Source organism: Ovis aries, chromosome 7 (genome assembly GCF_016772045.2).
Source record: "Ovis aries strain OAR_USU_Benz2616 breed Rambouillet chromosome 7, ARS-UI_Ramb_v3.0, whole genome shotgun sequence".
NCBI lineage: Eukaryota > Metazoa > Chordata > Mammalia > Artiodactyla > Bovidae > Ovis > Ovis aries.
The window spans coordinates 44273140-44300458 of record NC_056060.1 but is presented as its reverse complement, the minus strand read 5'-3'; the positions used below and the strand labels follow the sequence as shown (position 1 = coordinate 44300458).

At 48.2% G+C, this 27319-nt stretch overlaps 1 protein-coding gene across 5 annotated transcripts in view; it reads right to left on the bottom strand.

Annotated features, from left to right (window-relative positions):
• Positions 1-337: 337 nt before the first annotated feature.
• Positions 338-27319, bottom strand: part of DAPK2 (death associated protein kinase 2) — a 132950-nt gene continuing 105968 nt past the window's right edge. For 2 of the 5 annotated variants that reach the window (XM_042252339.2, XM_042252338.2), the window contains exons 6-10: positions 23688-23736; positions 22980-23006; positions 18956-19135; positions 17891-17936; positions 10313-16301 (exon numbers count right to left, since the gene is read on the bottom strand). In XM_042252339.2, the coding sequence (XP_042108273.1) occupies positions 15693-16301; positions 17891-17936; positions 18956-19135; positions 22980-23006; positions 23688-23736 (911 nt within the window). In that variant the 3' untranslated portion in view covers positions 10313-15692. Of the gene's footprint in view, positions 1019-4217; positions 4308-4427; positions 4518-10312; positions 16302-17890; positions 17937-18955; positions 19136-22979; positions 23007-23687; positions 23737-27319 lie in introns of those variants that run through there. The other 3 variants (XM_027971760.3, XR_009601200.1, XM_015096985.4) reach the window with 3 other exon arrangements.

Below are 27319 nucleotides of genomic sequence, written 5' to 3'. Positions count from 1 at the left end.
CATATTGGATCTGGGGCCACCTCGATGACCTCATTTTCTTTAACTAATCTCTTTGAATATCTATCCCCAAATATTCTGTGGTACCAGCAGAGGTGATGGTCCCCGTGGCAGAGGGAATACAGGCATTCTATGCTGGCATCCAGGTTGGTTTTCTTGGGCTGCACACCTTTAGGGAAAGATGTAGAAGTCAGGAACCCTGCAGCCCAGGACAGGTGGTTCAATATGACCTTCTGAGGTGCTATCCACTCAGCACCCCAACTCTGGGTGCTCCCCAGAGACATAGGCACCTGAGCTAAAGAAAATCAGATGCAGATAGCTCAAAAAGAAGCTGAGCATCAGATAAACAAGAAGTTTAATAAAAGTGAAAAAAATGACAACACAGTGGGCTGGCAATGGGCTGCTTTAGGAGGTTTGATAAGTTGGCCGGCATGACACGCTGACTCCGTGTGGGTTCTGGGAGGTCACAGGATTGGTCCCTCATACCCCAACATTCACTCTGTATCTTCTGCCCAGGGGTGAGGTATCTGTCTTCCTGGTATCATTTTTGACCAGGCTGGTTCTGAACTCCCTCATCCTGTAAGGAAAGCTGCCCAAATCTGACTTTACCCATGATGATGGTGATGATGGTCGTCTACATCATTTTCCTAGGGCTATATCCCATCCCAGGTTCTGAGGTGGGCAGACAGGTGAAAGCCCATTTTATGGAGAATTAAGGGCTTTGGGAATGTTGGAATCTCCTCCATAGGAGATAGCCACAGCTCCCAGGATCTCCTGGATCCCCCGAAAATCCTTCTGAATCCTGCATGCCCATCTCTCTTGCAAAGTGCTCAGGGTTGCAGAATGCTCAGGCGCTGGTAACAAGCGGGGTCCAAGAGTCTGCAGAGAAAGGAGACTTGCTGGGCTGGGCTTCCCTGGTGGCCACCTAGAGCCTGGTCAGTTAGGAGGTACTGCTCCTCCTCCGGGGGTGGAGGGCTTTCCTTTTGGCGATGTCCTCCTCTGTGTCACTCTCACAATTCCTCTGGGAAAAAAAAAAAGAAAAAGAGAGAGAGACCCAGAGCAAGACGGTCAGAAGATGCTAAAAATGGGGTCATGCTGGGCAACCGAGGCTGATGCACCTGAGTCAGGAGCCTGTAAACCAGGGAGGTGGACATGGAGGGGAATCCTGTTGCTCTGTCCAGAGACCAGGGGTGGAAGAGATAGGAATGGGGAGGGCCCTGAAGCAGGGCCAAACCAACTGCCTGGCGGCCTCCTTCCCAGGAGGAAGGAAAGCAGGCAGAGCCTCTAGGGGAAGCCAGGCACCAGAAGAGGCCAAACGATCATCATGAAAATTATATCTGGTGTCCTTTGTGGCTGCCACATAATTAAGACCACTTGGCTAGTTGGCTAGTGGGGTGATGGGTCTCCTGACCTCAGCCTAGAGAGAATGAGGAGGGCTAGCACGACCTCTCCAAGCTCTGATGGCCACCTTACCCCCTCTGCTTTGACTGGCTTAGGCTGCACCTTTAGCCAGGCCTGCCATGTAGTCTTTCCAGGCCAATGGCTTCTGTCCCCCATTTTTATGAAAGGGAAAAAGAGTAAAGCAGATTCTATCAGCTCCTACATAGCTAAGCCAGAGCAGAGGCAGCCACCCTGGAAGTCACTGTGCCTTTTTCATTCATTCCACGTGCATCTATTAAATAATTAAAACTACTGAAAGAAGTATTAATTGATAAAAAATTATGCAAATCATAGAAAAATCTGTTGTCAGATGTACAGTTTTATTTATTCTTATTTTTTTAAAGCTTTTCTTTTTGCATTTTTTTCCCCTATTTTTTGGCCACAACTTGTGGCGTGCGTGAACTTAATTCCCTAACTGGGGGTCGAACCCATGCCCCCTGCAGGGGAAGTGTGGAGTCTTAACCACTGGACTACTACAGAAGTCCTCAGATTTTAAATTTTAATGCTTCCTATGGTTTTTCCTGTGGTCATGTATGGATGTGAGAGTTGGACTGTGAAGAAGGCTGAGCGCCAAAGAATTGATGCTTTTGAACTGTGGTGTTGGAGAAGATTCTTGAGGGTCCCTTGGACTGCAAGGACATCCAACCAGTCCATTCTGAAGGAGATCAGCCCTGGGATTTCTTTGGAAGGAATGATGCTAAAACTGAAACTCCAGTATTTTGGCCACCTCATTCGAAGAGTTGACTCACTGGAAAAGACCCTGATGCTGGGAGGGATTGGGGGCAGGAGGAGAAGGGGACGACAGAGGATGAGATGGCTGGATGGCATCACGGACTCGATGGACGTGAGTCTGAGTGAACTCCGGGAGATGGTGATGGACAGGGAGGCCTGGCGTGCTGCCATTCATGGGGTCTCAAAGAGTCGGACACGACTGAGCGACTGAACTGAACTGAAACAAAAGGATGTGTCTATTTTTATTTTTATTTATTTCTTTTTTTTAAAAAAGGAAAATGTCTTAGGGAAAGCAGTATAATAGATGTCTGGGACCCATTTCTTTTCTACTTAGAGGATGAGCCATTGGGTTGATATCAGGTGCTGTGTGTTTGAGTAAAAAGAGAACTATTTTAAAGTTCACAAATAGACAAAAATTAGGAAAGAATTTTACATTCTTTTCAATTACTCTCTGTTCCTCTTTCCCAATGGCCAGCATTGTATCAGGCCAACTCAGCCTGAGAGGTGTGCCCGCTGTCAGCCGTGTGCCTACTCAGGGGCCCCTCTCCTTCCCTTGGCCTGAACCAGCTCGAAATTCAAGGTCAAGATCAACTTTGCCAAATACATCCTGGACCTAGCCTGGCTATAACAATAAAAATAATGCAAGCTCTGCTGAATCGCAACTTTTTAGCATGAGTCAGAGCCAAACAATAACAAAGTAAGCTGGGTGACAATCTGCTTGTGATTAACAGGGATTCTCAGAGGGAGCAAGTCCAGTCCCCCTCCCCACTTCTTTTTTAACGTTAAGAACTCTACGTATTTAGAAAGTAAATGTCCACTTTTAAATGATGGTTATATCGAACAAGGAAAATTAGAAAATATTTGTAACAGAATAAAATGAAAAGAGCATTTACCACAATTTGTTGCAAGCAGCTGAAGCTGTCCCCTTTTATAGCAGATGAGGAACGTGGCCAGAGAAGGAACACAGCCTGGCCAAAGCCCACCGTTTATGGGCCTCTAAGCCATGAGTCCTGCAGGGCCCCGAGCTCAAGAAGAGCTCAGGCTGGTGCGGGGCACACAGGGGCAGTGCCAAGACCTGGGATGTAGCCTAAGTGCTGTGTGCCCGAGGCTGCCCAGGGCTGACAGGCAGGCTGCTGCCCTACGGCCTCTTCCTGAGTAGGGAGTCACCTTCTCTCCCGACCTGTGCCATCGAGAGGCCGTCACCACACACGGTAAGCTGTGAGGAGGGTCTGTCAGGGACCCTTGACCAGCCACAATACTAACACTGCACTTGGTAGTACCAGCCCTGCATTTCAGAGTCTACAGGAGGATTTTAAACAATAATAGGTGCTAATAAGTATTGAGCACTTAAAATGCCAGACTCTAAGTATATGTCATCATTTAATCCTCATGACTGCCCTGTGAGGTAAGAACTGTTGCTAACCCCTTTTTACAAATGATTTCATTTAGCACAGAGAGGTTAAGTCATTTCCTGAAGGTCACACAGCTAGGAAGTGGCACATTTGAATCCTGGCAGTCTTGCTCCAGAAGCCATGCTCTTGACATTATGAGTCTCCCATTTAAAATGTACGTAAAGTTGCAACAAGCTAATCAAATATATCATCTAAATATTATTATGTTATTATTATTGGTAATCTAAAGCAAAGCAGAAGTGGGAAAATTGGCAAATGAATGTAAACCTCTCCTTCTAAAGCAGATATCTGGATTATCAGGAACTGACTTTGGATCGCCAGCCTGTGGTAGTCTCATTGACCAGAGTTCCTGCAGCCCCTAACAGGCTACAGGTCCTCCGGGGAAGCTGGGGCTGTGGAATGGCAGCAGCAGTCCCTCCAAAAGCCCATGAGGAAAGGATTCAAGAGCCTCTAGAGGCTCATGCACCAACTCCCTTGGAGCACCCATCTTCCAGCACCACCCCAGTGGTCGCCCGTGAACACAGCCTCTGCTGATCACACAGTGCAGAGCCTGCTGGAAGCAGTTGAGCCCCATCTGCTTCCCACAGCCCCTCCCAAGTCAAGGCTACACACTCCGAGAGCACTGTGTTTACCCACCAGGTCCTTGTTCGGCCTTGGCCTCGGGTGCACCTTCTTCATCAGGGAGCGGGTGAGGTGGTTGCACAAGGAGACGATGCTGAAGGAGAGCTGAGGGAGGGAGCAGAGGGGAGCCGCCAGGTGAGAATGTGCACAGAGACCCTGGAGGGGTCTGGAAGGAGCCAGGAGCCCACCTCAGCCCCCCGCGCCCCACCCTAAGCCCTGACCCACCTTCCACCGCCTGCGGACATACTGCTTCTTGAAGTTCTCCAGATTGACCGCAGACTCCCTGCGCATCAGGGCTTGCTGGCTGTCCACCGGCTGGGAGACAAAGCAGAGAGCATGATGGCTGACACTGGGCTTCGGGCAGCAGCTAAACCCCTGACCACACGCCACCCTCAGCCTGACCCTGGGATCTGCCTGCTGGACACGACACACAGAAGGACCTCACACTGAGGGCACGGCTCCAGATGAATCTCAGCTGTTCCAGAGATGCCCAGGGCACCCCTGAGCTATTCTTACCACAGCCAGATGGGCACACTGGCTGGACTGGAGGCTTGCCCCCCCATAAAGGGAAAGACCAGGAGGCAGGGGGTCCCTCTGGGGAAGGGTCATCCTGCAGCAGTCCAGGATACCCACTGTAAACTGGGTCAGTTCTGGGCTTAGCAAAATGGATGACTTGCTGGCAGATGGGGCATTAATATTCCATTTAAAGATAAATGGAAGGAAATAGGGCTTTGATGGGGATCGAGAGGAGATGGGATATGTATTTCCTTTCATTGCCTGGCAGTCAAGGCTCAGCTTAGGCTCTGACTTTTTTAAGAAACTTAAAAAAGTTTCTGGCTTCTCGGAGTCTCAATTTTCTCATCTGTAATATGGGGATAATGAATAACATTGTGTCACAGGGTTATTTAGGATTAAATGACTGTGGGATGTGAAGTGCTTAACTTAGAGTTGCTCAATAAATAGTAATAAATTACTGATAGCCTTCCTGTCTTCTCCAGTCCATCTTTTTAAAAATTATTTTATTTTTAAAATAGCTTTATTTTGATTTAAGAAAAAAAGAAAGAAAGTGAAGTCGTTTGGTCGTGTCTGACTCTTTGTGACCCCATGGACTACAGACTGCCAAGCTCCTCCGTCCACAGGATTTTCCAGGCAAGAATACTAGAGTTAATTGATATTAAAAAGTGGGCATATTTAATGGACTCCAGTGTAAGGAGCTCATTCCCTCATGAATTCCTGCCTCTTCATAAACAAGATGTTCCTAATTCAAGAATTCAAGAGATGAGTTTCAGGGATTCTATGAACCTCCTGAAATGATCTGCAGATTTTAGTGCATAAACTTGTACATGGATGTTCACAGTAGCATCATTTATAACAGACAAAAAGTGGAAGCAACCTAAATGTACATCGACTGACACATGGACAAAAAAAAAAAAAAAGTGGCCTACCCAGGTTGTTGCTTTAGTCATTGAGTTGTGTCTGACTCTTTAGTGATCCCATGGACTGTAGCCCACCAGGCTCCTCTGTCTATGGGATTTTGCAGGCAAGAATACTGGAGTGCGTAGCCATTCCCTTCTCCAGGGGATCCTCCCAACCCAGGGATCAAACCCGTGTCTCCTGCATTGGCAGGCGGGTTCTCTACCATTGAGCCACCAAGGAAGCCTACTTTATCCATACAATGGAAGAACTAAGTGGAAAATCCACTCATGAAAAGAATGAAGTACTAATACATACTACGACATGAATAAACCTTGAAAACAAAATAGTAAGTGAAAGATGCCAGACACAGGAGGTCACATGTTGTATAATTCTAATCACATAAACAAGCCTGGTGTGCTGCAATCCACGGGGTCACAAAGAGTCAGACACGACTGAGCGAGCGACTGGACTGAACTGAGTCACATAAAATGCCCCAAATATCCAGAATGGGCAAATCCACAGAGGAAGAAAGTAGATTAGTAGTTGCCAGGGCTGGAGAGAGGGGGAGATGGAGAATGACATGAAAGAAGTTTCTTTCTAGGGTGATGAAAATGTCCTGGAATTAGACAGTGATGATGGTTGCATAACCTTGTGAATACACTAACAAGCACTGAATTGTATACTTTCAAGTAGTGAATTTTGTAGTATGTGAATTATATCTCAATTTTTAAAAACTTAGTGTATAGGTACAGACATATTTTTCCTCCGAGAAGAGTCAGGAGCTTCCATTGATTCTTAAAGGACTCTGGGACCTCAAGAAAATGAACCACCCACGTTCGTCCATAAGGTCCCATCCAGCTCTATTTTTTCTCTCTGCTCTGACAGCCTCCTCAAAGCAGTGTCACCTTTCGCACCTCGGTGACCTCAGTGAGTGAGGCCGCTCATGGACTCCTGATGCTGGTCTTGTCTCCTACCCACACTGTGAGCACACCTCCACGCCTGCTTATCTGTCATCATGGTGCCAGATGTCCGTGGAAGCCGGTGCATATGGCTGGGGCACACTGCTCCAGACCTGACATCTTCTGGCAGGAGGCTCTTTTCACGTTCACCCAACGTCCCTCCTCCAGAAAGGCCTCTGTGTGTTTCAAACCCCAATTCAGTTATGACCTCTTCCAAGATAACCTCCAAGAAACAATGTCTCTCCCAACATGACCCAAACATATGTGTGCTTCTTTATCATACACAGCACCTCTCTTGGTCAGCTCCGCAGTACAGTCATCTCCCACCAGTGGCCAATAACAGGAATGATTCTCTTCACGTTTCTGCCAGTGTTTCCTCACCACCTACTCCTGATCCAGAGCTTAAGACAGTGGGTGCGGAAGCGCTGTATGGGTGATCTGCAGCAGAATCAAACCAGAACAAAGCCCCAGGACCTGGGACCTACTCATTCCCGCCCATGAGAGGCCCAGGCACCTGGGTCCACCCGGCTGTGAGACCGCGGAAGGGTGTCACGACACACTGCCTGGGGGTGGGGGGCAGTGAGGTGAGACACAGAGTCCTAGGGAGGTCAGGGAGCATGGAGGAGAGTCCACGCCACCTTGACACAGGGGAGACGAGAGAGCCAGAGGCTATTCATCCTCCCAAACTGGGACCCAGTGGTTTGGTCCAAAGAGTACTGGAAGGAAGAGAGGAGGGAAAGGAGGGAGGCGGAGAGGAGAGAGAAGAGCAAAGGATGGGGGTGCTGAGGGCACCACCAGCTCATGCCCTGCTCTCTCAACTCTTTCCTTAACTGTCTCTCCCCCCACGCAAGCCCTGCCCTGGGTTAAGGTCCTCACTGCAAGAGAGCCGTGAAAGAGGGTAGGGGACAACTGGTCTGTTCTGATCCTGCCTTTCCCTGGCATCAAAGCCTTCCAGCAGCTTCCAGGTACTCTCAAAAGAACCCAAGAAGCTCACCAAGAACCCCAAGGCCTGAACCATCTGGGTCTTTCTCTCATCTGATTTTCTCCCCATCTCCTTCCTATCCCTGTGGCTTTCATTGCACGGGTCTGCTTGCTAGTCCAGGAACCCAAGGTCTCAGGATCTTGCTGGATAAACTTTGTCATCTCAGGCAGGTGTGTGCTCCAGGGTCACCTCCGCAGGGTCACCCTATATAAGATAGCACATTGGTTGCCCTATGCAAGTCACTGTGCCTCTGCCCGAGTTCTTCACAGGACCTGTCACTACCTGACCTTTTATTCTGTGTTTATTCAGTGTTGTTAACCCCCCTGCTCTGTACCTCTCAGCAACTAGTATCTCCTTCCCAAGGTCATTGCCATCTTGCCACCCACAGAACATTTCTACCTCTAACTTTACAAATATATGCTATTCACCTTGCAGTCTAATCCCGGCAGGGAACATCTTGCACTTGGAGAGTTTGATGAGCTGGAATTAGTGGACTCTGGGACCAAAGGGACCTCTTCTTGTCTACTTACTGATTGGCTCCCTTGCCAGGAGAGAGTTAACTAAACCCCATGGTTGGAAGGTCGACATGCAGGCCAGGAGAATCCCGTTAGTGAGAATCCCACATTCCAACTGGTCCAGCAGTGTCAGCCACTAAGCGGAGATGCCCAACAGCAGTATCACGTGGGACTGTTCCCACAGGCTGCTCCTGGGAGGTGACGTAGTCACTTCAAGGACCCTGTCTGTGTTCTACACAAAACAGCATGAACTCCCAGGAAGAGTATATAAACCTGTCAGGCTGGCCTTTCCCAATCAATGGGCCTTGTCGGTGGCTAAGAGGCTCACCAAACGCTGACACTGTCTCTAGGTCTTGAAGTCAGAGAGATGTGAATTCTGCAGTGACATAAGTTCCAGAAGGAATGTGACACCAACACTTTGGATTAAACTGAGGGTGTGAGGGGAGATGGAGTTTGTTCCACCTTCTCCTGACCCTTCCCTTTCTGCAAACAAAGCCCTCAGCCTCGTGGTCCTTCAGTGACGCCAGTGTGGGCGGCTTTGACCAGGCTCCTAGGAGTATGTTTAGTGTCACAGAAAAATGCTGAGAAGGGAGAAAAGAAGACAGAACTCTGTGGCTAAAGTCAGGTTTTGTTTATGCGGACACAAACGCCTCTGAAAAAGTCCTTCAGGGAGCCGTTCTACAGAGTGAAGTAAGTCAGAAAGAGAAAAGTAAATATTTCATATTAATGCATGTATATGGAATCTAGAAAAATGGTACTGATGAACATATTTGCAGGGCAGTAAGAGAGACGCAGATGTAGAAAACGGTCTTGTGGACGTGGATGGTGGGGGCAAGAACTGGGTGAAATAAACTGAGAGAATGTAATTTGAAATATACACACTACCTGGAGTAGGAAATGGCAACCCACTCTGGCATTCTTGCCTGGGAAATCCCAGACATTGGAGCTTGGAGGGACCCCTTTGTGTCCATGGGGTCACAAAGAGTCAGACACAACTAAGTACAGACGACCAACCTCCTCCAACTGTAATTATTACCATGTGAAATATAGACAGCGAACGGGAAGCTGCTCTATCACACAGGGAGCTCAACCTGGTGCTCTATGATGATCTAGAGGAGTGGGAATAGGGGTGGGGTGGGAGGGAGGCTCTAGAGGGCGGGGATATATGTACACTTATGGCTGATTCACTTTGCTGTACAGCAGAAGCCAGCACAACATTGCAAAGCAATTATCCTCCAGTTTAAGAGAATGTCTGTTGTGGAGAGCTAGGCCAGCACCCACATCCACAGGGCAGGGAGATGAAGCAGCAGCCATCCTTCCAGGCATGAAGACCAGAATCCTGGTTTTCCAGTCTCCTCGAGAAACTGCAAACAGATTGCAACTTTTCAAACCTCCATCTGAGTTACTCCTCCAGCCCCATCCTCCACTGAAAGCCAAGGACAGCTGAGCACCCAGTTTCTTGGTTCGCCCAGGACTATCACTCTGGGCCTTGCTCCTTCGTCTGTAGGTGGCATCTCCACCTCTCCCTTTTGCTGACTGTTTTGCTGGCTGGAGCCCTGCTGGCCTTACCTCCCTGTTTACCCAAGAAAGGAGGCCTGAGTCTGCCTCCCTATGGCTGAGTCAGGGAGCTTCAGCGAGGCTGTGTGCCTGCAGGTTGTCCCGCGACTGAGCATGCCAATGGAAAGAGGTAGAATGCCCCTTTCTTTGCCTGACCCGACCTTACTTCTCTGAGTCAGGTCTCAGCATGCATACACTCTTCCTTTTCATCTTCTCTCCGGGACGTTCAGTTTTCTGAGCCACTTTTTCATTCCCAAGAAAAGCTTCAAAAGCTCTCCCTCTAGCACTGAAGACAAGAGACTTGAGAGACATTATATCCACCTGCCATGTGTGAACTGTGTTTGGATCCTGATTTGAACAGACTGAGTACAGCAGGAGGCCCTCAAGAAGAGCGGGGCATGTCAGTCCGGCTTGTGCACACAGATGGTGATAAGCAATTAGTCCTGATTTTGTCACGTGCAATCATGGAGCAGTGGTCATGGTAAAAATAAAAAAAAAAAAAACACGCTTTATAAAAGATTCCTGCTGGAAAATTTATCAGTTAAGTGAGTCTGAAGTTTGCTTTAAAATACTTTGAAGCTGGGTAATAGATAAATGGAATTCACTCAGCCATTCCTAACCCTTCCATGCAAGTTTTGAAAATCTCCCATAATGAAAAGCTAAAAACACAAACTCTCCTTCTTTTGAATCTCTGTAATCTCCTTTAATTTCCGTTTAACAGCTCTAGGTTCCAGACCACAATCCGAACTCATCCCATCCCTCCAAGTTCTGCCTGGTACCTTCCCAAGGTTATAGAGGGAGGGGAGTGTTGGCGGAAGACCCCCCCCCCCCCCACCGGCCCCGAGAATGTTTATGCCCTCTGCCACCTCCTTTTGAGAATGTTAAGTGCTTTATTCATATCCAATTCTTTTGTGACCCTATGGACTTGTAGCCCACCCACGGGGCGCCTCTGTTCATGGGATTCTGCAGGCAAGAATACTGGAATGGGTTCCCATGCCCTCCTCCAGGGGATCTTCCCGACCCGGGGATTGAACCTTGATCTCTTGTCTCCTGCATTGGCAGGCGGGTCCTTTACCATGAGTGCCACCTGAGAAACCCCTGCCATCTCCTTACCTCTCCTCAGAGTTCATCTGCCTCCTGTTTTCTGGAATATTAGGTACCTCTGCTTTCATCACTCACCATGGCCTTTCTCTCCGCAGTTGGTTGGGGCCCTACCTCAGTGCCAGACACTGAGTCTTTTATTCAAGGGTTGTCTTGTCCTTATCTGTCACCTCCCTCCAGAGCCAGGGCACAATCAGTGTTTATTCACAGAACTGGCCGCTTTCACTCCTCAAATATGCCCACTGCTGGGTCTCCTCTCCACGGCAAAAAATCTCCACAGGCCAAGAGTTTTCACAGACAAAGAAGAAAGGGTCATTCAGTTCCACAGACGTGTACAGAGGCTGAGAGCAGGCGTGATAGCTGAGCACAGAGCCAGCTCTCCCTGGCGTGGGACCACCGTGCTGCCTGAAGAAGTGATGTGGGTCGCCACCGCCTTCATAAACACCTGGAGAGGTGGGTGGGTGGTGTGGGGAGAGAAGCTCACGGAGGAGACTCTGGCTTCTCCCACCATTATGACTCTGCTCCCGCCCTTCGCTACCATCATCCCGATTCTGCAGGAGCACGGCTCACCATCACACCTTCCCTACCCTTCCCAGCACAAAGCTGGGTGACTGTGTGCCTCATGCGTCTGCTCCAGAGCTTCCCCAGGTGCCAACTCTCCAGCCTCTTGGGAACCGCTGTTCAGGAAGATGTTACAGGCTCACCCTGCCCTCTCTGCGATGGCATCAGCAGAGAGCACAGAAGCTGACCTCTCATTCACAGCCTGATGAATGAAAAGATCCTCTGTGATGGCACACGGGCTGGCCCACAGAGCGGCAACCCCCACCAGGCCTTTGTCTGTCTAGATGCCAATGAAACACCCGATTCTGCCTCATCTGCCCTGTTCTGCCCTGTTCTTGATGTCACTGTTAAAATGCTATCTGTGGGCATGTGGAGGAGAGTCAAGCGGGTCCTCTGGCTGGGCATTCCACCAGCCTCCTTGGACTCCCCTTGGCATCAGATTCTGCTGCCAAAGGGTGATGGGCGTTGGACTAGTCAGGGGGCAGGGGAAGGTCATGGTCCCTTCTGACTTCCCTGAAAAACTTGGAGGGCAGTTTTCAGTTCACTTCACTTTGTCTTTGGAAACTCTTAAATAAAAGAGTCTGTTCATAAAACATCTAAATGACAAGCTGTTACCCATGACTGGACATGAACATGGAGAGGACGACTGCACTACAGAGAAGAAATCCACTTATGATTCTGACTCCAGTCAGCTCCGGGGCTGACTGGCTGGGAGACTCTAGACAAACCCTGTCCTGTAAAATGCTGTAAAAGGAGGCTGTCAGATGGCTCACCCCTGAGAACCTCCAGCACAGAGAGCATGTAGCTGATGCTAGGATTCTAAAGTAACCACTTCTCCCGCTCTTTTCCCAGTCTCCCTAATTCAAATCATCATCCACAGCTTACTCCTTTATTGCATTTTATTTTGACCTTTACAAGAAAGTTTGCCCTGAGTTGCTCAATCAGGGGCTTCCTTGCCTTAGGAAACCTGTTGACTTGGTCAAGTTAAAGAGTTAGTCATTCAGCTGGGTCTGACTCTTTGTGCCCCCATGGACAGTAGCCCACCAGACCCCTCTGTCCATGGGATTCTCCAGGCAAGAATATTAGAGTAGGTAGCTATTCCCTTCTCCAGGGACTCTTCCCAACCCAGGGATCGAACCCAGGTCTCCTGCATTGCAGGTGGATTCTTTACCGCCTGAGCCACCAGGAAAGCCCTTGACTTGGTTGACCTGGCCAAAGGGACCATTAATCTTTGCGGTGTCTTATGCCAAATGATTATATCCTGTCCTGTGACAGGGCAGAAAAGTTCTTGGAGAGATTGTAGATGGACTGTTTGTATCATTTCTCCCAGACAGGGCATAGAAAACAGGGCTTTGCTATCTTTCATTGATTCCAAGATGCACATTTTTGGATCTCTGAAATCAGGACTTCTCTCTCAAACAATGGCATCATATCTTTATGGTGGGTCTGAAGTGAAGGCAGGTGCTCCAGGAGATGATCACACTGCTTCTGCTAGCCATCGGGGCCACCCAGCCTCAGACTGTTTAACATTAGATTTCTTGCTTGAGGTTCTTTTGGATTCCACTAATTGTGTAAATGAAGAAAGGAAATTGTGTAAATGCAGAAAGGAATTCTGTCTGAGTACCACCAGCCCGAGGCTCCTGTTCTCAGGGGAGGATTCTTCCACCCTTCTACCCAGTGTCAGGACTTTCCTGGTGGTTCAGACAGTAAAGAATCCACCTGCAATGCGGGAGACCCGGGTTTGGTCCCTGGGTCGGGAAGATCCTTTAGAGAAAGGAGTGGCTACCCACTCCAGTATTCTTGCCTGGTGAATTCCATGGGCAGAGGAGCCTGGTGAGCTACAGTCCACGGGGTTGCAAAGAGTCAGATGTGACTGAGCAACTGAGCGACCCAGTGTCAAGCCTGAAATGCACACATTCCCTTGCCTTCCCCTCCCACCTGGTGGCTTTATTTCTCACCTCCCCTCTCAGTGAGGGTGTCCCAGCTTTGTATTTGGTATTTTCTCTTAGACTTCCCATCTTGGGCTTCTTTTTAAATTTATTTTGGGGTCATAAAATAATGATGCATTTGGTGAAAATATGGTTTCTTCTACTTGATGAAAACTGTTTGTTACAAATATTATATATAATATTTGAAGTGATCCAGCCCCTGGGGTCGCTAAGAGTCGGACACGACTGAGCGACTTCCCTTTCACTTTTCACTTTCATGCACTGGAGAAGGAAATGGCAACCCACTCCAGTGTTCTTGCCTGGAGAATCCCAAGGATGGGGGAGCCTGGTGGGCTGCCGTCTATGGGGTCACACAGAGTTGGACACGACTGAAGTGACTTAGCAGCAGCAGCAGCAGCATGTAATAGAAAGGGAGGTAGGATTCGAAAGACATGGTTTCATGGGATCATTCTAAACCATGCCCCATCTGTGCTGTTCCCTGGGCAGCCCCACCCCTGCCATGACATCGGGCTGCTTACTGCTGGGCACCCATTTCAGTCCCATGGCCCTTGGGATGGAGACAGAGCTCTTCAGTACGGCAAAGCCCTACTGGTCCTGCCTTCTTTCCAGCCGCATCTACATCGTACTCCTCTTCTTTCCTCTCCAGCTTTCCTTCTGCCTGAGCAATTTCAGCTTCAGGCCCACTCCCAGCACAGAGCCCTGGCATGACAGTTTTGTGGGGAAAACTACCTCCTCCCTGGTTTGCTTCGCTGACCTCAGCTCTAGAGTCACCACCTCAGGGACCCCCTTTCTGACTAGGTCACCTGCCCCTGCAGCCTCCTGCAGTGCTGCAGTCTTCTCATAGCTGCAGCTCTATCTCTTCAGAATGTTCTAGATCAACATGGAATCGTTTACTGCAAACTCCATGAAGGCAGGAAACATACCTGTTTTCACTCAACATTGTATTCCTGGGGACAGGATAAGTGCCCAGCAGTTGACAGGTGCCGAACAATTCTTTGTAAGTGGATAGATGGGTATGTCTGGGTAGAACCTGCCCCACAGCAGAGTGAACCCCTGGCGCCTGGGGCAGCTAGGGGAAGGAAGCAGAAGACCCCGTCGGAAGGCGTCCACTTTTGCCACTACTGTGCCCTTGGGCAAATCACACCCTCTCCGTTTCCTCAGCACCAAATTCAGAATAACACCTACCCCTTCCTCTCTGACAAGGGGGTTTGCGAGTCTGTGCAGGCACCTTGGAACGATACGATCTGTTCTGTCACCCCCACGCTTCTAGCACAGCGCTGGGCCCACTCTCCACACTCTGCCTCTCTGAGCTGGCTGGCTGTCTCCTCCTCTGGGAAAAGGGAGACAAGATGATCCAGTGTTTAGGGAGAGGCTCACACAGCCTGCGGTCAGGAAGGGACCACTGGGCCTCATGCTTCCCAATCTTAATGTCCACCCTCTTCAGACCTTAGGGACATGAGAAAAGGGTTCTCATTCCCAACAGAAGGTTGGAGCCCTGAGCCACAGGCGGGAAGGTGGAGAAGGGCAAGATGCTGCCCTTTCCCTCCTAATCCTCAGGCTGATCTTCAGACACGGAAGGGCTGGATGGGAACAATAAACTGCCTGCCTTCTGGGACACACTTCTTAGGACAATCCCTTAGAGGGTATGAGGCTTCCACATTACCTGGCAAAACACATGAAGTTGCTTATTTTACCTCTGGGATCTGAACTTTAATATTAAAGTGCATTTTTTACATCAAAAGCTATCTGTTCCTAAATACCCCATCTTAGACTCAGGCATCCTGGGTTCATGTTTCATCTGTATCAACTAGCTATGAATGACCCTGTGTAAGTCATTTCCCCCTGGAGGTCAGTTTCCTCATCAGTTACATGGAAATAACAGTAACAACAACAATAATACCACCTACCTTCCTGTCTCACAGAGTTCTTTTAAGGATCACAAACATAAATGCTTGGTAAGTTAAATGTCAATGTGAATGAAAAGTAATCTTTTCTCTGTGAATTTAAAATTCTGCCATCAGCAGCAGGAAAACACCAAGCTGACTATTAGCCCTAGGTAACTCAAATGGTACCCAAGACCTGTAGTCCATTAAGCAGGAAGTGAGATGTGAACAAGTCCATTATCACAAATCAGTTACTAAGTGTCTCCCTGAGTGTCTCCCCAGGGCCAGCTGTCTCCCTCTGGAGAAGGGAATGCTGAGGGGTATTCAACAGCAATTGTTTTAACAGCCTGGCTGCCCAGCAAGTCACCCAACAAACCAGGCAGGTGAGAGGAGGCAGAGAATGGATAACTAGCTAGTCCCTCCGTGCTTCTGGATTCTGGGAGGAGGTGGAAGGCTATGCTACAGACACACACCCCTGCAGGAGAATTTGAGTTGATGCCTGGCAGGGAAGCTGGGAGCAGGCTTCAGCAAACCATCCAGGATGCATTAATGACCTGATGCTGGTGCTCAGAGTTTCAAGCCGGCCAAGACTCCCTCGCCACATGATCTGTTGAGCAGCTCTCCAAGGGACTCACTGGCGTCCCTGCAGAACATGGAACCTGGGCTGTCCACGCTCCCACTCTCCATCTGGAAGCTGCCCACCAGTTCCTGGAGCCACCGGAGGTCTGCTGAGAGCTCCTGCCTCAGGGTCTCAAACTGCGTCTGCAGGTGGTCCAGCTTCCTGGCTGCGCCCCCAAGGCGGGACCCTGTGGCCCGGATGTCCTCTCGAAGGAGCTTCTTCGAGGACTTCACCTTGCGGAACTCGTACCTGAGCTGAGACAGGTCGTGCCGGGCTCTCTCGCTCTCCTCCCGGTACCAAGCCTCCTTCTCATTGTAGATGGAGATCAGGGTCTCCACATCGTCCTGGATGGTGTCATGGGTTCCTGTCAGGGCCCGGCAGCCCTGCTCCACCTGAGCCACATCCTCGACCACACGGGCAAAGCGCTCGAAGTTGACATAGGTGTTGTTGGGGGGCATGCTTGAGTGGCATTTGAGGGTGTACTCTCTCAGGCGCTTGGTCTTCAGCTGGATGGGCTCTGCCTTGTGCTGTTCTGGGGCTCTGATCTCTCCTTTGGACTGGTGGGTGTTTAGACAGAAGGGCCAGAGTTAATTTGACGTCTGCTCCAAGGTGCAGGCGGAAGGCACTCGAGCTGCCTCTGCATTCACAGCATGCTCCAGGCCATGGGAAGACCAGGGTGGGCTGAGCACCCCCACAGACCATCAGAAAGGTCAGGAGGATGGGGTGCTGCCTGCACACGCATTTCCAGGCAGAGTGGTCCACAGTCATTAGAGAGGGTCTCTGCATGCATAGCGTTTAAGGGTGCTTGCACAGACAAACAGGCTACAGCCAGGATTCTGCAAGCATCCACTCCAAAGAGGAAGCACACAAGGCCATGGCTGATGGGGGAAACTGGGGCTTCTCTCCATCAGGGCCTGTGGGCTCCCTGGGCCTCGGCAATACTCAGCATGCTGAGCAAGGAGGCAGCCCACCAGACTCCCCAGCTCTGCACTCAAGCCTAGAAGGCCCTCAGCCTTCCCCATCCTTCACTGAGTCAATGAACCCGGCCTTCTCCAGGGCACTCCGGCCCTCTCTGCTCTCTCATCTCCTGTGGACCTCTGCCTGTTCTCATCTGCACCCTCAGATCACCCTCGCCAGCTCTCCCACTTGACAATTTCAGTGAAAGAGAGGTCTGCTGACGTTCCTAGAAGGGCACATCTCATCCATCAGCAGAGCAAGGGTCAGAGTCCCGCTCCCCTGATTCCCATTCTACCAAAGTGCTTATCACATGCACTTTACTGAGACCAGACTGCCAGGCCCTCTGAACACCCAGCAGCCAGAAGCCCAGTTACAAAGTGGGTTAGGCAGGAAGTCACCTTTGTGCCCCACCCTCCCCAGAGAGAACAGAACTGCCCTGAGGGGTGGCTGCCTCTCCCCCAGCAGGCCTCCAGCTGGGCAGCCCATTCTCTGAGGTTGCCAGGTGCCTAAGGAAGGCACTGACCCGGTTTGAGTCATCCTTAACTCAGAGTTTTGAAAGTCAGAAACAAGGTGCCCTGGTAACACATCTGAGGTTTTCAACTGTCACTGATCTCTATAGCCGAGGAGTCCTGATTTCTTTTTTGAGAATAACTGTGACATGTCTTCTGACAGGGGCTTCCCAGGTGGTGCTACTGGTTTGGTACAGAACCCCTCTGCCAATGCAGGAGATATAACAGACTCAGGTTCTATCTCTGGGTCAGGAAATCCCCTGGAGGAGGGCATGGCAACCCACTCCAGTTTTCATGCCTGGAGAATCCCATGGGCAGAGAAGCCTGGCAGGCTACAGTCCATGAGGTTGCAAAGAGTGGGACACAATCGAAGCAACTTAGCACGCTCATGTGTCTTGCGACAAAGAACAGTTTTTAAGATCACTCAAAGAGCAAAGATTTCAGTTGAGGTTTGTGGAAGTTTCTTTTCATTAGTCACCTGAACATATGACATGGAAACTTAAACTCGCAGACCTATTTGAACAAGCCCAGACCCTTGGAGACCCCCAGCTAGCTTCCATCTGTGCTTAGGGGTCAGTGTTTCAAGCAAAGGCCTTGTCACAGGTCTCCTGAATCTGGCCCAGGAATCCCTGGCAACAGAGCAGGAACCTGCTTGCTGAAACTCGTCACCAAGCGCTTACCGTGATCCAGGGATGTCTGAGAGCCTCTTGGATCGTGAGCCGCTTCCTAAATGAAGATGAGAAAACAGTGATGATCCATGAGAAGCTGAGAGCAGCAGTCTCCATTCTCACTCTTCTCAGACCTGCTTTTTGGCATCCTTCAACCACTGCCATCAAACTAGAATCATAAGGAATGCAGAGGTGGATGGGGGACTGGCTACATCTCCTGCATACTAGAGAAAGCAGTCCAGGCAGGCCTCTCAATAGAATGACCTTATATAAACCCTCATCTTTGCTCCCATAGTTGCAGGGCCCAACCCCACACTATTGGAGAGTCCTAAATGCTCTCCATTGGGAAAACTTTGATCTCTGTTTTTCTGTTTGCCTTCCAGATCTCTTCTCTGCCCTTCCCTGCTCTGTACCCAGGTGGGGCAATCCCTCCTACCATTGCCCTTCAACAGAGAAACCAGGCACTGCACTTTAGAGGACCCCACTCTAAGTCTCTCTGAAGTCTATGGGATCAAGAGGACATGGCCTTCCAGAATGTGAGGACTTACCCCCGCCTCAGCTCATCCATCCTCTGGGCAGCCAGCACCCTCCAACTCCCTGCCCATCTCCTTTGATCAGACACCCATGGGGCTTACCCTGAGCCCTGAGGAAGGGGTGGGATTAGCAGGTCTCCTATGGTCCCACTGTTCTGACCCCTCTGGGCTGGACACCCTCCCCACTCCCATCCTGAATCGTCTTGAAAACCCTGCCCCTTTCCATTAACGAATTCTAGTTCCAGGTACCTTTGAGACAAACTGCAAAAAACAAAGAGCTCTAAACAAAATCCAGGCTGACTTATGTACACACACACATGGTTATTTGCATTTCAGCGGGAAAAGAAATGAGAAAGACTTGAGTAAACAAGATGAAAGCCAAGTCTTGGCCAGTTCACACTCCTCAGCACCTGCCCAGATTAGACCGTAATGGTCGCTGACAGCCTGTGGCAAAGCAGGCACAGGCTGGCATGTCTATGGGAGAAGTGGCAGGAGAGAGTCAGGACTTGAGAGGCCAGTGCCCTTCTCTTCTTTGTCCTCTTACCGGGTCTCTTTAACCAGAAGCTTCCGAATGAAGTCCTTGGCCAGCTCGCTGGTCTGGCTGAAGAATTCCTCGTCAAAGTCGTAACTCACTGCTGTGATATTTGCTAGCGTTTCCTGCTTCGTGTCTCCCAGGAAAGGGGATGCTCCACTAAGGCTGGGCACACAGAGAGGGAATACGTGACTGTAAGAAAGGAGACGCAAGTGGGGGTGATGGACTCAGGGGCCTGGACTCATACTGCTGCACGGGGGTGGGAGGCTCCCCGCAGTCCTTTGTGGGGGTTCCAGTCAACAGCTTTTCAAACGAGTCCAATTCAATACACTTAATGGAGTGCCTACTAAGGGCTTGAAAGAGAGAATTGTGTCTTCAAGGGACTTGAAAGAGGAGGGGAGAGAAACAGAGACCTGGCTCTTCATCATCTCCAGTAGAACACAGAATAAAATAAAGAACAGACGAAGGGCTGGAGGAGCCCAGGACAGAGGGGAGGCCCAGCGCAGGCCTCATGGAAGAGCCGACATTTGCACCAGTTTTGTCCTGAAGAGGCTGTCAGCAGTCAGAGAAGGAGATGGAAGGTCTTCTAGGCTAATGAGCATCCTGAGCAAAGCCTGACAAGTGTGGCAATAGACGGGCCATTAGGGGCTGGAGGGGTGTATGAGGTTCCCTGCAGGGTTTGTCAAGAAGGTGTCATTCAGGGACTTCCCTGGTGGTCCAGTGGCTAAGATTCTGTGCTCCCAGTGAAAGGGGCCTGGGTTCAATCCCTGGTCAGGGAACTAGATCCCACATGCTGCAACTAAGAGTTCCCTTGCTGCAGCTAAAGATCCCACAACAGATGGAAAATCCTGTGTGCCACAACTAAGACCTGGTGCAGCCAAACAAATAAATATTTTTTAATATAAATTTATTTATTTTAATTGGAAGCTAATTACTTTACAATATTGTATTGGTTTTGCCATACATTAACATGAATCCGCCACGAGTGTACACGTGTTCCCCATCCTGAATCCCCCTCCCACCTCCCTCCCCATACTGCCCCTCTGGGTCATCCCAGTGCACCAGCCCAGAGCATCCTGTATCCTGCATCGAACCTGGACTGGTGATCCGTTTCACATATGATAATATATATGTTTCAATGCCATTCTCCCAAATCATCCCACCCTCACCCTCTCCCACAGAGTCCAAAAGACTGTTCTATACATCTGTGTCTCTTTTGCTGTCTTGCTTACAGGGTTATCGTTACCATCTTCCTAAATTTCATATATATGTGTTAATATATTATATTGGTGTTCTTCCTTCTGGCTTACTTCACTCTGTATAATAGTCTCTAGTTTCATCCACCTCATTAGAACTGATTCAAATGTATTCCTTTTAATGGCTGAGTAATACTCCATTGTGTGTATGTACCACAGCTATCTTATCCATTCATCTGCTGATGGACATCTAGGTTGCTTCCATGTCCTGGCTATTATAAACAGTGCTGCGATAAACATTGGGGTACATGTGTCTCTTCCAATTCTGGTTTCCTTGGTGTGTATGCCCAGCAGTGGGATTGCTGGGTCATAAGGCAGTTCTATTTCCAGTTTTTTAAGAAATCTCCACACTGTTCTCCATAGTGGCTGTACTAGTTTGCATTCCCACCAACAGTGTAGGAGGGTTCCCTTTTCTCCACACCCTCTCCAGCATTTATTGCTTGTAGACTTTTGGATCGCAGCCACTCTGACCGGCATGAAATGGTACCTCACTGTGGTTTTGATTTGCATTTCTCTGATAATGAGTGATGTTGAGCATCTTTTCATGTGTTTGTTAGCCCTCTGTATGTCTTCTTTGGAGAAATGTCTGTTTAATTCTTTGGCCCATTTTTTTGATTGGGTCGTTTATTTTTCTGGAATTGAGCTGCAGGAGTTGTTTATATATTTTTGACATTAACTCTTTGTCAGTTGCTTCATTTGCTATTACTTTCTCCCATTCTGAAGGCTGTCTTTTTACCTTGCTTATAGTTTCCTTTGTTGTGCAAAAGCTGTTAAGTTTAATTAGGTCCCATTTGTTTATTTTTGCTTTTATTTCCAATATTCTGGGAGGTGGGTCATAGAGGATCCTGCTGTGATTTATGTTGGAGAGTGTTGCCTATGTTTTCCTCTAGGAGTTTTATAGTTTCTGGTCTTACATTTAGATTGTTAATGTATTTTGAGTTTATTTTTGTGTATGGTAATAGAAAGTGTTCGAGTTTCATTCTTTTACATTTTTTACATTTAAAAAAATGTGCCATTCAAACAGTGACTCCTTAATCTACTGTCTCCTGCCTAATGTTCAAAATATGCCATTGTCCCAGGAATCCTTGGGCCCTACCCTCCCTCCTGTTTTCTACAGAATCACATCTAAACTTCTCAGGAAGGCAGCAAAAGTTGGTCTCCACCACATGTTCTGTATTTTCACTGCACTTATCACTCTTGCTGTCCCCTTCCTCATCCAGGATGGCACTTCCTTTCCTTTCTACCAGGAAAATTCATCTCATTCCTTCCAGCCCAGTTCAAATCAATCTTTCTCTCCTATCTCCCTCTCTCGCTCCCTCTCTCCCATTAAACTTTCTGCAGTCCCAGCAAACCAGTGGCTCTCCCATTTGTCTCACAAAGCCATGTTCATACCTAAAGCACAAACTTGGTCCTACTGGGTGAGAGTTAGCGGTCTGGTATCTCCCTCCCACACAAAAAAAGTTCCAGGCAAGCAGGACAGACTCTCCATTTGGTACCCCGAGTGCCTGGCACTGTGTTCACTGAGGATCAGGTGGTCAATAAACTGTATGGAATTCAGTGGGCTACAGGAAGATTGTGTGCCCTGGAGATGCTGGAATTCCTTACTATTTCAATATGGAAGTCATATCTGAATATCCTGGCTCTAATCTGGAATTATGCAGCCATGCGTCAAATTCTCTCTGCATCAAATTCCTCTATGGCTTTTAAAAAATACTAATGCCCAGATCTTACTCCTAGTGATTCTGATTTCATAGATAAGGAGTGGGGCCTCGGCCATAGCAGATATTAAAAGGTCTGATGTGAAGAAAAAGAAAAAAAGGTCTGATGTGCTGCCTGGGTTGACACCCTCTGTTGCAACTCAAGGGGCAGGGGTGGGGCAGGGGGGACGGCATCTACCACATCGGCAGAGCTCCCAGTCCAAGGAGGAGTCATAAGGAGGGATTACAGGGGTGTTGAGAGAGCTGAGTGTTGACCTCCCCATCCTTCATGCCCTCTGGCTGTGGGCTGCCTCTTACCCAGAGTGCCATAAAAACAGCATTTTCCAGGAGTGCTGTGAGTGGAAACAGTTGGCAAGTACTGATGTAATGAACACCAACTAATCAGCAATGTCTGTTTGAGCAGTGCTAGGAAGTTTGCACGTCGGCTTATTTAATCCTCAACACAACCGTGGCAGGAAGTTTACGATTCCTATTTTTCTGATGAGAAAAACAAGCCCAGAAGTTGTTTTTCTGCCGAAGGCCATAGGGATGGAAAGTGATAGTTTCGCTACACAATGCAGGAAATCTCTGCTTAAGCACTTAATACTTCAGAGTCAAGAAAGAGACTAGGAAAAAGAGAAGAGACAGCACGTGAGAGGAAAAGGGGTCCTGGGGAAGGGAGAGGAAAGGCAGAGAAAGACGAAGCAGGATCAGGAAGGGCATGGGGGCTTGACGGCCGTCCCAGGTTTCTGAGTGAAAACTGACATTCTCACCGGAAACCTGGGTCCAGGTGAGACCGCGGGTGGATCCTGGCCACAGGAGGGACGCAAACACAAGCAGTGCTGAATGGAGGGCTCCGGGCTGCTCTCCTGGGTTCCTGCCCAGCCCCAAGCCCAGGCTCAAATGTATGAAATCGAGCTGAGTGCACTGAGCCTCAGGTTCACTGTGTGGATCTAACTCATCTGGTCATGGTGGGTGCTCAGGAAACGTCAGTCTGTCTGTCCGTCTGCCTGCCCCTCTCTCATTCCTCCTGTTCCCCCTGGATCTGAGCTGGGTCAGAGCCCCGGGATCAGTTGTACTCACAGGATGTAGGTGATGACACCGATGCTCCTGCAAAACAAAGAACAGTCAAGTCAGAGCCTCTTGGCTCTCCTCCCAGACCAGCAAGCGACTCCTCGCATGGCTCTGAGGGTCCTTTCACGGCAGCCCCCTCGCTGCCTCAAGCCCCACACCCCTCCCCACCCCACACTTCAGCAGCAGCCTAGGACTCGCTCAGAGTCAACCAGCTCTGGATGTTGAGTCCAAGGACCCACTTACAGCTGTAATGACCACCTCTGAGCCTCTTTCTCCTCATAAAATGAGGATAATAATAACTATCTTACAGGACCACTGGGAGGATTTTAGAAAACCAAGTGATCAAGGTACTCAGCCAACTGGATAGCACAGTTCACATGAAACGAGCCCCGTCTGTGCAGTCAATCGCTGCGGTATGCCCGGCCCAGCACAGTAGCTAGAATACATGAGGCCCCCAGTGATCACATGGCTGACCAACAGAATGAATTACAGTCATTAGTATGTTTATCACAGCTATGGCAGGTCTCAGGGTGAGCCCGTACCTCTAGCTTCCAGCCCCTTGTTCTCTGCCTTGGCCATGTGCTAACTGGCCACATGCCAGCACCCCAGGAGCAGCCAGAGGCTCTTAAATGTGAGTGTGGAGGAAGAGGTTTTCATCCAGCAGGATGTCAGCCAGAGCCAGGATCTGGGGCCACCTGGGTGGCCTGTCCCACTTACCACATGTCAGCCTCCAGTCCCAGGGGCTCATAGTTCACAATTTCTGGAGCTGAAAGAAGCCATGTTGAAGAGTCAGCAGGAGTATGAAAAGGAGAAGAGATGATCTTAAGGAGTTTTAGGGAATTAGATGCCAAATGTCTCCATCCTGAACCCTCCCTAAGGAAAATTAGAGAGGCGGATGGAGATAACCTGGGTCTAAGGATTTTGCGGGAGGAAGTTTCCTGTTATTCTGATAGTGACAAAGACAGAAAGCACAAGGGGACCCCTGGAAAAGGAAGAGGAGGGTGGAGAGAGGAGGGTGCAGGACGGACAGTGGGGCCCATGACAAAGACTGCTTTAGAACTCTCAGCTGGAAACCAGTCAGCCAGCGCTGGAAGGTGATGGGGGAGAAAAGGAGGCAGAGAGAGAATCCACACTCCTCTGCGGGTGTCTAAAGAGGCCACCTCCCACCTGAGCAGGGGCAGGAGGACATTCTGGTGGCCACTGAGGTGAGGAGCAAGGGGTGATGTCCAAGGGGCATCCAAAAGAAGATGCCAGGAACAGGCTGGGTACCTGGGGTGGGAGTGGTCATCACATAGGCGTCATCACACAGGTAGAAACAGGAGCCATGTGAATGCTGCCAGGACTGCAAGAAGGTGCAGAGTCTAGGAAAGAAGACTCTACCCAGGACAGAAGAGAGCCAAATGCTGCCTGGAGATCAAGCCCGTAGCCCTGGATGGCCTGGAAAGCGAGTGTTGAATTTCACACCCACCGCAGTGACCAGAGAGTGCTGAATGTGGACGGTGAGATAAGAGTGCAGATGACTCTTTTAAAAAGCTTGGTGATGAAATAGAAAAGAAAGAGGGGGCGATAACTAGAAAGAGGGGGCTGTTTTGTTTAATCACGAATGGGAGAAGGTGGAGAGGGGAAGGCTAAGTCTGTTTGTTAGTGTGTGTGTTAGTCGCTCAGTCGTGTCCGACTCTTTGCGACCCCATGGACTGTAGCCCACTAGGCTCCTCTGTCCCTAGAACAATATCAAAACCTCTGCATCTATAGGATAAGCCCACCATTCCACCCTCTCAGATGCAGGAACCACTCTCCTGGCTTTGCTCTTTGTTAGCTTCCTAAAAATGATGGCATACTGCATCTCATCTACCGTCAATAGACCTTTTTTTCCCACTCAACTGATGCTCCTATTATTCACTGAATGTTCACCCATGGTCTTTCCTCTTCACTGCCATATAGTAGTCCACTTTGTGAATACAGACTATCTTCCAGTCATTTCCTTAGTGACCATTTGGATGGTCTCTACTTATATTATTTTATTGTATTATCATCTTTTACTAGAAAAATATTGCTATGAGCTTTTCTGTACCCATCTCCTGAGACACGCACGAAAGGCTTTCTCTAGGACAGTGTTATTCAAAGTGCAGTCTGCAGGCAAGATATGTACAGAAGTTGAGAGTATGTATTTAGAGGCTTGTATAGCAATTTGACATTGTTGCGGCACTCACACCATGATCACTTTTCAGGGAATTTATTTGTATTTATCTTATTGAAGAAGCTGTACAGGATACACTATTTTCCCCCAAGTCGTTCCTCATAGAGAGTTTGAGAAGCACAACTCGCTTTCCGGTGCTCATCTGCTTGATGTAAACACATACTCATTTCTGTCCTCCAGGTGCTTTTGTTTGTCCACTTCCATCTGGGCTTTTCTTTCTTGCCTTTTTTTTAAAAAAATCACTTCTTGTTAGTTTTCTTACTGACTTTTCCTAACTTCTAATTTTGTAATGGTTACCCCTGAGATTTTACTATGGACATGAAACAAATTCTAACATAAATCAATATTTGGGCCCTCCTCTAACAATACAAGAATTTTAGAACACTAATTTCAAGTACTCTGTCCTATCTAACATTATTTTCTTCAGTTTCTATCTTTTCTTTCAATCCCATATTTAAGCTTTGTCATCATCATCATTATTTAGGAAAGAAAATAATTATATTTGCCTAATGTTCACTGATTTCTTTGCTCCTATTACTTCTGGCATTTAGAACTCCAAGTACACCTTTTAGAAGTTCCACTAACAAAGGTCTATTGGACATTGTTTTTATTGTTTTATCTTTGTTGTTGTTGTTGTTGTTTTTATTTTGCTTTTTTAAAAATCTCTTACCTTCATTCTTGAAATACAATTTCTTCACAACTATGGAGTCTTTATTTTTCCTCGGTTCTTTGAATATTATATTCTATTGGACACTGGTGTTTTCAGAAGTATGCTGTCAGTCCAATTATTGGTTTTTGTTTATTGTTGGTTTTTGTAGGCAATTTATCTTTTCTCTCTGGTTAATTTTCAAGATCTTCTCTTTGTCTCTGATGCCCTATAGTTTAAGTATATTGCATGGACTTTATAGGTATGGACTTCTTTCTGATTGAAATACACTGTCCTTTCTGTGTCTGGGGATGCATGTTTTTACATCAGTTCTGAAAATTCTCAGCAGTTTTATTCAGATACTGACTCTATTGTCTTAATTCCCTCCTCCAGGAATCCAAATAGACTTATGTTAAACTTTTTATTTTAACCTTATTTCACTTATCCTCTCTTTAATGTTTCTATATCTTTGCCACTGTGTGATAGTCTAGCTAATTTTTTCCAACTCAGTCTTCCAATTCTTTAATTGTCTCCTCAGCTGTGTATAATCTGCTGTTTGGCCCATCCACTGAGTTTAAAATTTCAATGAGCGTATGAATTTCTTAAAGTTCTATCTAGTTCTTTTAAAAATTTACCTGGTCATTTTTGAGTCTCTTGTTGCTTGCTCATTCTTATGAGTTTACCTGTTATTTCTATATACATTCCATTTATTTTATAGTCAACATCTGATCGTTTTAATATCCTACTTCCTGGAACATCTAAATCTTGCTAGTCTCTGATAAATGCTGACATGCACACTTGTCTTTAGGAGAGATCCTCTTATCGAATATTCTTGCAGCTCACAGCTCCAGCTCAAAGTTCATTTAGGGTAGGACAGGACAGGTGATGCTGAAGGAGTTACTATATTTAAAGATTTACCTTATTTCCTAAGTCCAGAGTCACATTAAAAACAATATTTTTCTCAAGAATCCAATTTTGTAGTGAGAGGACCTTTTGGAAGAAGTCTTCCACCACATTCCCAGAAGCTGACAGTCTTAAACTCTGGTCTCACGTTAAAATTTCAAAGAGGGAATAGGGAAAAGTGGTTATAACCTGTTCAGGGGTCTATGATGAAAAGGAAGTCATCATAATTTGGGCAGGGGCTTAGAGAAACCATCCTATATATCTGTAAGGAGCAAATAAGACCAGTTCTGGACTGGAGCTGTATCATACTGGCTCACTAGAGTCAACCGTGGGCATCTCTTCCCAACTCTGAATTCAGTGAAACAGGTTGGTAGCTTGAAACTGGTAAATGCTATAAATTAGGGCTGTATTTTGTTTTGTCCTGAGACCTGACTGTTAGACATTTACAGCATATCACTGGGAAAATCCCTCCACAGTTTGTCTGGCTCCGCCCATCAATGTCCCACTCACATTGGCACCCTGTGTGAACCCTCTGATCCATCTAGAGAGGACAGTGAACTGCCCCTGATAAACATCCTCATTCTGGCCCTCCACCCCCGCTAT